The 14,392-nt window shown below is 40.8% G+C and overlaps 1 protein-coding gene across 1 annotated transcript; it reads right to left on the bottom strand.

Annotated features, from left to right (window-relative positions):
- Positions 1 to 3,823: 3,823 nt before the first annotated feature.
- On the bottom strand, positions 3,824 to 12,736 carry LOC149089308 (uncharacterized). Its single transcript, XM_089239703.1, has 3 exons — positions 12,652 to 12,736; positions 7,707 to 8,599; positions 3,824 to 4,048 (listed from the first exon to the last, which is right to left on the bottom strand). The coding sequence occupies exons 1-2, from the start codon at positions 12,658 to 12,660 to the stop codon at positions 7,709 to 7,711; spliced, it is 900 nt and encodes a 299-aa protein (XP_089095829.1). The 5' UTR covers positions 12,661 to 12,736; the 3' UTR covers positions 3,824 to 4,048; positions 7,707 to 7,708.
- Between the last annotated feature and the right edge of the window lie 1,656 nt (positions 12,737 to 14,392).

Raw genomic sequence — 14,392 nt, 5'->3', positions numbered from 1 at the left:
TAAAACGTAAGGTAATGTTATTTAATAATCCAGATCTACTGAAATCAGAAATTTTAATACTTGATCTAAGACAAATTTATGTGTATAAAATGATAATTTTTATGACTAAAAACCATAATTTATTTCTTAAAACTAATAACGATAGAACCTCAAATAGATACAACTTCTTGTATATAACTCCAAAAACAAACAAATACCTTGTTCAAAAAAGTATAAATTACCTAGGACCAACTATTTGTAACAAATTCGGAAAAAAATTATCAGACCTTAGAATAAATAAACATCTCAAGAAAGAAATCTTCACATTCTCAAACTCTATAACGAATTTTGAAAGGTTTATTGAAAATATAAATAGGTAACCAAGGAAAAATTTGAAATATCTATAATAATAAAAAAAAAAAAAATGAATGAAATGAAATAAATATAAATCGAGTGTGCCGTTTATTATATATAATATTTATTAAGCTGTAGGACGGACCAAATGGGTCCCTAAGAGCTGCATAGTGTATGTTTTGTTTTTTGTTCTGTTGTCTTTATTTTATTTTGTATATTTGTGTCCATGTATTTATGTGTGCTGTTTTGAATTATTAATAAAAAAAATATATATATGATTAAAATTATTTTATTTAAAATTTGGTAACTCATTGCCATAAAAAATTTGCGCACCAAGAAATAATTGTGGGATCGAAACGAAAGTTGGCCTGAAGGTACATGTCGGGCAGATATGCAAATGATTAGAAATGCAGCGTGATTGCGCATTGCGTAATGCCACTAGAGGGCGTTGAACTTCGTTCTCCTTGGAGTATAAAACAGGTAAGCAGAGCTTGATGGAGTGTATTTAATCGTTTGCAAAGGAAATGCTGAGGTAGACATGCCGTTACGCCGCCGTCGAAGACCATATGAGCAGTTGTCAGAGTTCGATAGGGGAAGAATCATCGGGATGATGGAAGCTGGGTGGTCAGCTCGGCGAGTAGCTCGTCACTTAGGCCGTTCTGATTTTACTGTGAGGAGGTGTTGGGACCATTGGACAGAAGAGACGTCATTTACACGGCGACCAGGTTCAGGACGCCCTCGACAGACCAGTCGTCGAGAAGACCGTCACATCATCCGAAACGCACGCGTAGAGCCAACTGCCTCATTGGCCGCTATCCAGACACAGGCAGCAGCTTCACTAAGGGGCCCTGTGTCTTCCCGAACCATCGCAAAGCGCCTGGCTGAAGGACATCTGGTATCGCGGCGCCCATTACGTGTGCTGCCAATGACACCCACCCACCAACGCCTCCGTTTGGAGTGGTGTCGAGCACGACGGGATTGGACTGCAACGGAATGGAACCAGGTCGTCTTCAGCGACGAATCGAGATTGAACTTGAGCAGTGATGACAATCGTGTTCGTGTGTGGAGGCCCCGTGGTGAACGCTTCAATCCTGCCTTCGCTTTACAGCGACACACCGCTCCCCCAGCTGGTGTCATGGTATGGGGTGCCATTGCTTACGATACACGGTCACCCCTAATATTGATCCATGGCACAATGACAGCCCAGCGGTACGTCCATAACATCCTTCAGCCACATGTGTTGCCACTCATGGCAGGGCTCCCAGGCACCATTTTTCAACAAGACAATGCTAGGCCACACACAGCAAGGATGTCACAAGACTGCCTCCGCCACATTACCACCCTTCCCTGGCCTGCTCTATCCCCAGATTTGTCACCAATCGAGCATATCTGGGATCATTTGGGACGGCAAGTTGGACACCCTACGAGGTTGGTCGAACTAGAGGCGCATTTACAGCAACTGTGGAACGAGATGTCTCAGGACATCATACGGAACTTGTATGCCTCAATGCCCGCTCGTATCGCATCGTGCATTCGCGCTAGAGGGGGTCCAACAGAGTACTAAAACTTCTGTTCATCTGTACTTTTTTCTGCAATAAATGATCCTTTTTCTTGGATTTTCTAATCACTTACTTATATCAACGTAGTACTTACATGTGTAAAATTTCGTTTTATTTTGACTTCTTCTGGGTGCGCAAATTTTTATGGCAATGAGTGTATTTTAGATTTTGAATGCCCGGGTTTTTCAACCGCTGATCACCGGTCCGTGGGAATTTTCTGCCAGACCGAAATTTTTATTTTTGTGTGTTTTTGACGCCCTGAATGAATGAACGCCAGGGGCTCTGTCACCGGACTTATCCCGTTGCCGAGATCTCTTCCAGCCCAGCTACGTAGCAGAGTCTGGGACAAAGTGAGTGCCCCTAACAGTCTGAGTGTGTAGCTATAGTGTCGTGTTTGATATTTCAGTGCTGTCATCTATACTTCAAATTGCGAGTGAAGTGTAATGATTGAATATTTGTAACGTTGTAGGCCTTTTGCTCTCTGTGGCGAGACTTTTTAACGGGGAAATCGACTCGCATTCGCGCCTTGAAGTTGGAAACCACAGAAAACCAACTTCAGCCGACCACCGCTGTGGTGCCAGTAGGGTTCGAACCCGGATCCTCGCGATGCGAGTCCGTCACTATGACCACTCGACCATCACAGCGGCTATTTTGGACAGCCTGCAAATTATTTCTCACATTAATTTATTTTTCGGTGGTGGTTCAAAAATTATTCTCTCATTGCTTGTATTTACTTTTACAAGACCGCAAATTATTTTTGTCATGAATTATTTCTTCCATTTCTTTTTTTTTTCCTGTCCGCAATGCATTTTTCTCCTATTTATTGATTCTTTGTCGGTCCGCAATTAATTTCTCCCATTTATGAAATATATTACATTGTAGGGTGGGAGAATGAAACGATCGCCCCAAAAGCCGAATCATACTAGGTAAATTGTCTTTCCCGTAGAGGGCCGTTAAAGTATTACGTTAGCAGCCACCCTAACCCGTGGCCTTCGGGGCGATTCGATGTGGTCCGCCATCTCAAACCTAATTTTGCAAAAATGAACAACGCGACACGTTTTCGTATCGCTAAGGTGACCCTCTGAATAATTCCGGAACACTTAAGCGGTCTGTGTGTCACATATTTAAGGTTCCTCTTAAGTGACACGTGGCGCAGTTTTAGATCACTTAAGCGACCAGCAGTGCAGTTCTGCATCACTCAAGTTACTCGCGGCACATTCCCAGATTACATAGGGGATCCACGACCTAATTGCAGATACTTGAGTGACGCGCGCCAAAGTTACAGAGCACTTAAACGGCCACACACATTTTCAGAGGACTTACTTTTCTCGCTGTACATTTCAAGAACACTTGAGCGACCCGGACACATTTCCAGATCACTTGAAGGATACGCGGAACATTTAGAGATCAGTGAAGGGGCTATATAGAGGACTTTTCATTAGGGGAGAATGCCAGTTCAGGTGCCCACAAACTAGGGAAAGGTTTTTCTCGTTTTTGGTATACCCCGAGTAAGATGCCATTAAGAATATTTGATATTTCCATATAGGGAAGGGCGGTTGGTGACGTAAGCATCATTCAAAATCCTTCCCCCCTTGTCATCAAAAGTCAGCAACCCTCCCCCCCCCCCCCCACACACACACACACAGATGCTGACGTAATACTCGGATGACCCCCTAAAGTTAGAACTCCTTAATACACGTATATGAAGGCGTCTTACCTAAAGTACGGTCCAAGAACTCACAAAATTTGTCCCTTCCGACACGTTTTCCTGGACCCTCGCCAAGGCTTATGCACCGGAAGGGCGTCGAAACGATGTCTCATACTATTGAAAATTTTGTTTCGAGCCGCCCCTTCTTATAGATAAAGAGGAAATACATATTAATACACGTTGAGACACACAATGAGATACAATACTCCATTTTTTTCCTTTTCCTAAGAAATACAATCTTTATTATCACTTTGCGGAGTCCAAGATCGAAACTCGGACACAACTTTCTCTGACGAGATCTACATTCTTTTTAAACCTTTGGTATATAGACAGACCGCTTTTCCGACTGAAGAACCTTCGGAGGTGCCGCAGGTGCTCCTCGGATCGATGATGAGAGGCGATGACGTGATATTGCTGTTGAGGTCTTTTCTACGGACGAGTCCTCTTCCTATTTACGAATATATGACACGAATCAAAATTTACGCACAAATAAAAGTCGGTTAAAGCAATTATGATTTGTTATACGGTAGGCATTGCTTATTAGAATCACAGGTAATGTTATCATTCGGATATTGTTATCATTTTTACCAAGTACGAAACAGACCAATAAGGAAAAAAATAATTCGTTTCACCAGGAATTCACTTTATGATTTTTTTTTCGTCGAAAGTTTTTGCTTTTTGATATTCTCCGGCCCGCGGGCCAAATGTGGCCCTCCATTGAGCTCGATCCGACCTGCGAAAGATGTTTCGGTAGAAAAGTGTCAACATACACAACACTATAAATACCTAGGCTGACCATATTTCTTTCATAAAAGTACGGGAAATCGTGACTCATACGTGATATTACTTATTGTAGATAAAAAATTGTTAGAGGCAAGTAAAGTAGTAAATTACAGCCAGCAATATTTGTCAAAGCAAGTAAAGTTGCCCATTGCTGCCAAAATTATTCGTTAAATGCAAGGCAAAGTTACCAATTACAACCAAAAAAAAAAATTGTCAAGCGCAAAGAAAACCACTAATTACAGCCAATACAAATAAAGTTGCTGAAAGGCAAAATTTGCAAAAAAATCGCTAATGGCGGGAAATAGAGGGTTGCAAGTCGGAATAAAAAAAAACACGCCAAACAGTCCATATGTCTAATAAATGCGTGGGATGAATATATTTATAAGACGATATATATATACAATTAATTATATTAGAGATAATTATCCTAATACGTTCTTATGAAAATAATCTTAATTCTTGATTTCAGCAATTCAAGTTAGCCTTGTTGAAAATATGGGAAGGAATGTCCGATTTTGTCCGAATGCCCGAATTTCGGGCATTGGCCGGCCAGTTCGGAAAGTGGCCGGTGATTCCTGACAAAAGACATGATTCGGGATCATCGTCAAGTTGACGTATTTTTTTCGCGATAATTATGTCCACGTCAGTTATGGAAACCCATCGAACCGCAGTCACGATGCGGTAATAATTTTTTTCCTGCAAAATTTGGCAGAAAAAACGATGTCTATATAGTTATTTTCAGTTTTTTTTCTCGAAAATTTCAATTTTTTTTTTCGTCTCATGGAGCTAATGCAATAAAGCTGCTCTATATATAGACGTGTATCACACGTTGACGATTAAAAAAAATTGATTTGGCTTCTATCGGGCCGTCTTGCATCAGCTCATCGAACTTTGGTTATGGATCTCCGGTCAATTCACGAAATGGCCGGCCAGAGTCCGAATTCGGGCTTTTTCAGTAACATACAAGTATATGGCCGAACGGCAGAAATACCTACCGCATATATCTGGCTCGCGGACTGAAAAAAGGTTGTCCATTCCTGGCCTACTATAGAAACACGATGTGTTTTATGAACGTTTTTTTTTTGTTAACATGACAGCGAAAAGCGCCACCTACAAGGAGAATCTTAACTATTCTTTCCGTATGGGAAAAAAACATCCGATTTCGTTTTCAAATCCGTTTGAATTTCTGATATATTCTGTATTCTCTCCGAACGATTGGAAAGGTATCTGCTGGATTTTCGCCTGAAAAAGACACTAGATGGAAATGCTGATCATTTTATCTATCCAAGCGCACGTCATCTATAAATAATCCTTCCATAATATGGATATTCACAGTTTCAATCAGTCTAATTACTTAAAAAAAGCCAAATAATGAGTTAAAAAACTCATTTTAATGAATTCTTTTTATAATATGAAAATATTTGTTGGCCATGAATCCATAACGGATGGGGGAAAAACACGGCCTCGAGTTAAACAGGAGCCCGTAAACAATCGAAGATGTGTTATTTGTTCTGAAATCATTACTTTCAACAATATTCTGAAATTATTATTTTTTTTTCTGTTTCTCTGAAGTTATTTTTGTCACTAATTCTGAAATTAGTTCTTTGAGAACTGCTGAGATTCCTTTTTGATTAATTATTTCTATTACTTATTTTGAAAGCACTTCAAATAGCACTCATATTATTTCTTTCATTGATTCTGAAATTATTTTTTTAAATACTGTATATCTCGAAATTATTATTTTTTTGATTTTTCTCAAAATTTTCTAAAATTATTTCTGCCATTGATTTAAAAACCATTTCTGTACTGATGCTGAAGTTAATTCTGTCACCCATTCCGAAATTAATTTCTTAAAAGTTCTGAAATAATTTTTGTCCATTGGGAGGGGGGGGGGTTTCATGCATATCCATTAATTGTTAAATTATGCATGCTGAATTTTCCCTCCAGGGATAATGAAATTAAGGTCACCCATGAAAAGTGTTTGGGGTCCCAACTGCTCGCTATCTTATTAAGACGGGAATGTATCAGGTGAACGAGGTTGTGGCGGTTTCATAGATTTATTACTATTGAATTTTGGCACTTTTTATTCAACCGTGTTCCAATGTTTTTAGCTTTTTCTTGAAAATGATCGGCGGGCCACGGTGAAGAGCTCATGAGGCCACATTTAAACCATGGGGGTCATTTATTTAAGATCCCTGTATCATTAAAACTTTCAATATGGCACGTAAAGAATAATAAAAAAAATATTAATTGAAGCATCTCCTGATACCGTTCAAATTATTTCATTTATCAAGGAGCCATCTATCGACGATTACCTCTGGTCCCATAGGGGAAAGAACTTTGGTGCTGTCATCTGCCTTCCGAATTCGGTAGCAATAACTTGGCAGGTTATTTGGGCCTGTACATAATTATGTATGAATTTTAAACGCTGCTGAGAGAGAGAGAGAGATTGTTCTCTGTGTGGGGAATACTTTGAATTTCAGACAGGCTCGTATTCGCACCTCGAAGTAGGTAAACTGCAGGAAACCAACTTCAGCAGACCACCACTGTGGGGTTCGAACCTGAATCCTCACGATGAAGAGTCCAGCATGATGACCACACCACGTGCTAGACTGTTGGGGAGCCGTGATTTTTTTTCAACTTCAGAAAATTACTAAAAGTCATTAAAAACCTTACGGTATGGATAAGAGATAATAGATGAGGTAAAATTGCTTTTTCGGGAAAAGGGGCAGAGTGTTGTTTCAACGCATGGGCTCACACACGGGTACGGCCAGCACCTCCTAGAGATAGAAGGCCTCTGCACTGTGTGCCATAAACGTCATTCAGACTACCTACATTTTGAAACACAGCATCCTATTTCGTTTCTTCTTATTTTGGCGTAGAATCTTCCTGATTGGCTCACAAATACCGCATAGTGATTGGATGTGGGGCATAGAAATCGCCAATATTCTGAGCTCGATCATTTCTTTTCCCCACAACGGGATTTTTTTCCCCTGTATATTCTGAGGGAAAATGGACTACTGACGTCACAAGAAGAGTGCAGAGGCCTTCTATCTCTAGGAGGTGCTGGTACGGCTCGGGGGAACCTCAAGAGAACAGGCGGCCTCACAAAAATCACTTGGCCCGGGGGCCCATGATACTCTTAAGACGGACCTGGTCGGGGGGGGGGAAGTCTTTAAAAATTTACGAAAAGTGCCGTCAATTAACAGTAGGTGTCTACTATGTTAAAGATTAGTATCTTGTATCTATGTAAAAAGAGACGATTATCATGGTGCCCACCGATTATGGTGCTCGCGTCCGCGTCAAATTCAAAGATGGCTTACCTCTAATAGTGATAGCCGTATCCGGGCCCGTTGAAGTAAACTTTAGAGTAACCGCTTCCGCTGTGGCTCTGGTATTTCACTGGTGCGTAGACTGCATGTCCTCCTCCGAGTCCTCCACCAAGACCGTGAACGGCACCGTGATGTGCGATGGGTGCTGGTGCAATGACGGCAGCGTGTGCTGGTGCGTAGTGAGCGACCGGAGCTGCGATAGCGTGTCCGCCTCCGTAGTGAGCGATCGGTGCGACGGCAGCGATGGCTCCATGACCACCACCGTAGATGGCTCCAGCTCCTCCCAGACCGTGTTTGGCAGCAGCGTGATGTCCACTAGATCCGTACCCGTGTCCACCGGCTTGATAACCGGAGTTTCCGTATTTGTGTCCACCGAAGTTCTTGTGTGCTCCGTGGGCGTTGTGTCCGACGGCACCGCTGGCGGCCTTGTTGTGATAGGCGTTGTTGCCGTGGGATCCGTATCCGGCCTGGTGAGCTCCGTGGTCGGCGAGGACCTTGTGGAAGCCGGAGTTCTTGTCGTAGCTGTAGGATTTTTCGTAGCCGGATCCCTTGTGGTGCTCGAAGGAACCGACGTCGTTGAACTTCTTGAAGTTGGATCCGTGTCCGCCGTGCTTTGAGTGGGCGCCATATCCACCGACTGCGTGGTGACCGTGCGAGTCGTATCCGGCGCTACCGTGGTTGGCATGATCTCCGAAATGTCCAAGTCCGTGAGAACCGTGGCCGGAGTTCAGGTGACCTTGAGAGCCGTATCCGTGGTCACCATGGTGCGATACCAAAGCCGGGTAAGCGTAGCTGCTTTCGGCCACTTCGAGTGTTTCCTCAATCTTTCCGGTCATTTCTGCCATGGCAGAAACCGAAAAAACGAAGAGGGCTGCTGCAACAATCTTGACGAGGGAGAAAGAAGAAAAAAAACAAGACTCAGACAAGACAGCTAATGTGAACACAAAATATAATGCATGAAATGGGGGAGTGACCATATTCCACCGAAAAAAAAATGTGGTTTTATACGTGACATCACCAACTACAGTCGGCCAAGCTTAAACGGATATCAACGGTTCCGCGGTATTCGATTATACGGGGAACTATTGAATGACTGTTTCCCACCATATATAGTTTGTAAGATGTCATATACAACGTATATACAGGGTGATCATAATTGAAGTTCCCGGGCTCTCTGTGAATAGTTTCTCTCAAAAAACTACTAATCAGAACAATAACCAAATTTTCAGGATATCTTAACGAGACAATGTAAGAGACATTTATGCGATGAAAAAATGGTTTAATTTCTTACCTCTAGATGAATAATGGCGTTTTTTTTATTGTGTTATCCTTTAAGTTTCAATGAAATGCGTCCACCAGAACGGTCTGGTGAACGTGCAACAGAGGTCTGAGTTGTGTGAGTATACCGACTGACACTACATTGGTCTGAGCAGTGTCAGGATACTGAAACTATTCAAACCTCTCTCGCATTCGTTCTGGTGGATGAATTCCATTGAAACTTGACTATACACCTTATGAACCATGGGAAAAAGCAAAATACAATAAAAAAAATTGCCACTTTCTCACCTGGTGATCAAAAACTGAACTATTTTGCATAAACCTTTCTTCAATGGTCTCATTGAGATACCTTCAAAATTTCTCTGTGTTCGGACGAGTATTTTTGACAACAAACTATTCAGAATACAGGAACTTCAATTATAATCACCCTGTGTATTTTGCAATATCTTAAACATCAAATTGTTTTTTGCTGTCATCTGTGTAGCCTTCATTTTAGAGCAGAAAAGTTTTCAGTTTTCAAAATCTTTGGTGCTTTTCGCCTAATCATGGTGCCGTTGATTACTGCATTTTTGACTCTTTCAACATAAACTATTGCAATACAGCTTTGTCGACAACGTGCACAAATCAGATTTTTTTTCTTGCGTTCTCTGATCAATTTTCCGTTATATAATTCACCATTTAAGTTAAATTTTATCAGATTTTCTTTATGTTTGTGCCACCGGAGATTTAGAAGTTTCAAAAATTTTAGAATTCCATTTGAAAATCGATATTCTAAGAGGTTCCCGGACTGAAATCGAGTGAAAGAGGGATCGCTAATGACAGATAGTTTTTGGTTTAGGGGCCGCAGAGAAAACCTGATGTTCAGAAATGATGCATTCAAGGAAAATATGATATGGGGGGAAATATACGAATACTTTAGAGCAGCGTTTCTCAACCTATGGTCCGCGACGATGGTACAGATGGTCCGCAGGCAGACTCGATAATTTTAATTCTAACTAAATAAAAAAAAATGCTTTTATTGATTTTAGTAATATTCTTATGGGTTCAAATATAGAAATTTTTTAGAACAACTCGGAGTAACGTTATCGAATTGAGGAAAATGGTGTTTATCGCAATTTTAAATATGGAGTGAATTGTAGTCAAAAATGCAATTTACAACAACAAAGTTGCTGATTATTGGTAAAATTACTGAAGAGTGGGAAAATGAAGGACCGCATCAAATCGCAGTTAACTAAAATGTATTTCATGAAAAAAAAAAAATAGAAAACCTTCATCATGACAGTCCATCAAGAAAAATACGAAAAACTGTGATCTGAAATACGGCAAATTACGGGATATTGCCAATTGCTTTCTTAAACATTGCCATAAGTTCGCAAAATCACCAATCACTGTTGAAAGGGCTGAAAATTATGCGTGAAAAATGAAGTACTACTGGAGATCACAGCAACTTGAAATGTAGCGTGCGGAAAAAACCGTTGATTATGAGAGCAGTGAGATGAGTAGCCTATATTCATAATTATCATAGTATAATTTATAAGTTACGAACGCTATCTTCATTCAACATAATTTGAGGACCGGCAACATTAAATAAACGAGAGGAGGAAATAATGAATTTGAGGAGTGGGAAAAATAACTCCAGTGAAACTCGGTTATAACGACACCGAAAATTCAATTTTAAGTAATGCCGTTGATTTTTAAAAACTATTTCTACCTCGATCTACCGAGCGGCCATTTTGACCGCTTAACCAGATTTTAAAGATGAATGCATATTTTTTAGGGGAGAAGTAAAACTTCATTTTTCCTTTCTAACACTTTGAGGTCCAGAGGTATTTTCGGTCCTTCGTTGGTACAGTTCGTGCTTTATAGCGCCTTCCCGCAATAAGGAAGGGCCCTCGAAGTTCGTCGCTTTATAATTTTTGTACAGCTTATGAGTATTGCTAAGAAGCCGAACCCATAGGGACATTCTCATTATCGTGAATGGCAGTTGTAACGGTGAAAAACCATTGTTACCTGATGCGACCGACCCCATAGGACCGCAAAACTGAAACTAGGGTATAGAATCGTTCATGTTTTGTTACAGGCGTAAGCAAACATACAGGGTGTTTCACACACACACAAAAGATGTACTCATTTCTAAAAGGTCGTGGAATATATTGAAATTATTTATTTTTTGTTATACAAATACTTGGTCGCAAGACTACTCTTAAGGGTAAAGCCTAGGAAGTGAATCACATGATGTGATCATGTGACCATGCATTTTGTGTCTGCAGGTCCAGGTCGAAGCGCCAAAGGGTCGACTTTGTGGGAGTAAAAGAGAGAGAGAGAGAGACCTAGTTTTTCCATAATATTTAGGCTCACATTATACAATTATAAGAGAAGTGACAAAATTGTTTGCCTGTTGCAACCACTTGAAAACAAAAGCGACAGAATTACAAGACAACACCTCGTGTTCTTCCAGCTGTGATGGGCACCGGAGTACGAGGGGGAAATGACCATAGGTGGCGGAACCCTACGGATTCAGATCACTTGAGCTCCTAAGAATTTCTATGAAGCGTGCCCTCAATAATTCACAAACGTACAAAGCAATACACGTACCCTCCCCTGCATGCTTTATTGAATCCCTTATATGCCAGAGATGTCTGGTATCCCTTGTAACCCTTCATTGTTTCGCCTTATTGGAATCCATGAGTAGGAGGGGGGGGGGAATGTCTTTCGACCGTCGTGAAACAACTTGCATTCCGAATTCTTTTAAAATTAATGAATTAATACGCAATACAAATTCGAAAAATACAAACATAACATTTTTTTTTCACGGTATCGGGGGCCCCCAGGTTCCCCATGTCCTCAAAAACCCCTATACGGCAATATTTCAAGATAGGCAACTTTGTTTCTTATGGCATTTGTTTTAATCTAAAATTCACATTTACAACTATATCATGCATTTTTTTGTACATGCTACTTTGAATCCCGTATTTGATGGATTATATGGATTATATAGATCCTATAGGTACCCTAAAACAGGGGACCTCCCCTCCCTCGAACTTCATTGCATAATATGATTCTCTGCGTTATATGGCTGATCTTGCACGTTTTTTTTTTTGTAATTGTATATGAATGCACAAACATGACTAGGTGTCATTTTGATCCCATTATAGAGGACCCAATTATTATTATTTTTCCTTCTCCTTTTTAACTCAGAATTTTCTCCGGCAAGACCCATACCCTCCGGTCGTGCTTGGTCTTTTCTGTTCCCCCATCATGCACTTTTGCAATAGCGGTCAAAAAGACCGCAGACGTTGTTCTAGGACAGCGTTCCTCAACTGCCGGGCATTGCCATCAATGAGAGCGGGCTGTGAGTAATTCATCGTTTATTCCCCCCCCCCCCCCCCATTTATTTCCCGTTAGTCGTGCTATGTCCAGGTCTTCCACTCAAAAAACAATTCAACCCAGCCACGGGATTCTGAAGTTTGAGAACAAATATTCTGGGATAATATTCTGGGGGGGGGGGATATATGGAAATTCCGGTAGTTTTTTAGTGTTGATCCACTTATCATACAACACGAAATATTCCAATGTCAATCGACCTCTTCGGTAATTAATCCCCAGAACTTTCCAGCCCGAAAATTACAGTCTCTGTCAAACACTGAAACCAACTTACCAATTTCATGATGACGGTATAGTCCAAGTTATAATAACAACACTGTTGCACACACAAAACGTTGACCACAAAAAATGCTTGTGAGTTTAACAGAAAAGCTGTCACACCTTTTATATATATACTCTAACACAGATCTCGGGTATCGGGCCATATGGTTCGCCTATCTTAGATTTCTCTATATGACCCCCCCCCCCCCCCCCCTCCACTGCAAACTCCATCTTGAAGAAATAACAAAGCGAATTCCAGAGATCAGACCCAAGTGATAATAAAAAAAAAACAAAAAAAAAAAAAACGAGCCGCAAAACAATGCAAGTGAAGTAACCGCCATTTTGTTTGTTCTTTATTATTATTATTACTACTATTATCTCTCTTTGAATTTCGGCTGCCATGTTTGTATCAAAAGAGGTCATTCATGTAATTTCCGGAAAAGAAAGTTCTCGAGATACGAACGAACGAACGAACGGACCATAAAGTAACCGAGCAATTAGAGCCAAAATGTACTAGAGAGGGAGATTGAGTACCTACACCACTGTATATATATATATATATATATATATATGTATAAAAAATGGTATGTCCGGTTACTGTGGACAATAGGGTGTGTGTTGATATTGCGATACACACACACACACACACACACTGGGAAAGTAAAAATGTTCGATCCTATTTCAGACAAAAGAGCGTTTTTCTTCTTGCTCCTAGAAAAACTTTTGCAATAAAGATCAGATAAAAGATGGATCACGATGCAACACTCTCGCAGGGTGTGGGCCCAGAGTTGCCAATTTAAGAGCCGCGTGCGTGTGCATATGTGCCTATAAAGTATATTTATTATTATATTTCCACACCCTGGTGTCGAAATAATTCCCAGGAGGACAATGAAGGGGGGTCCACTTCGAAAGTCCGAAATTCAATTGAGAGAAGAAATCTGTGTGGATAATAGCGTCGATCCTTGACCTTTATTCGGATGAATGGTGAAGTTAATGTGTGTTATAATGAATTATTGTGGATGTGGAGTATAATGTGTTTTAGGTGCTAATGAATCGTTTTTTGATTGCTCTTCGGCGTTTAAAGACTTCTAATCTATATTTCTTTAATCTCTTACGGAAAGCTTCTGGACATTTTTCTTTTTTATTCAGGGACGTGTTTGGCCAATCCATTAAGACATTTCATACCGTGCACCGCCCAGGCTCTATCGACCATTGTCAGTTTTAGCCATTGCCCCGGATGAGGGGGGCTGGGCGCAATCCGTTAAGACACAACTGCACATTACATTAAGCACTTGTGAATCTGTTTGCATTGCTTTTACAATTCTAAATACCAGAATATGACTTGGTGAGGTGGCCCGCGGATTTCATGGGGGAAAAATTTGGCCCGCAATGCCTGTAAGATTGAAGATTTCTGACTCGAGGGATTTCATACCTTCTAACATGGCCTATAGCAGAGATCTTCAACCTTCTTCCAGTCGCGAGCACTGCCTGTACTCTTCATCAGAAAAAAAAGAGCACCCTTACGGCAAGTTTCACATACGAATGCATGAAACCAGAATTGTTTCAATCCTTCCTTGAAATTGATTTGTACAAGGTGTTTAATTGGAAAGAGATGATCAAGTGCTCGGCGAGCACAAAATCAGATACGGGCATCGAGCACTCTGGGTGCTTCAGGGGAGCACCGTGGTGCTTGAGAGTAACGGATTGAAGATGCCTGGTATAAAGCTTAAAACACTATGACTTTTCAGTTTTAG

Source organism: Pholcus phalangioides, unplaced genomic scaffold, assembly GCF_987345545.1.
Source record: "Pholcus phalangioides strain wild (caught in Gottingen) unplaced genomic scaffold, Ppha-v1.0 ptg000002l_1, whole genome shotgun sequence".
Taxonomy (NCBI): domain Eukaryota; kingdom Metazoa; phylum Arthropoda; class Arachnida; order Araneae; family Pholcidae; genus Pholcus; species Pholcus phalangioides.
This window is presented reverse-complemented; position numbering and strand designations above follow the sequence as displayed.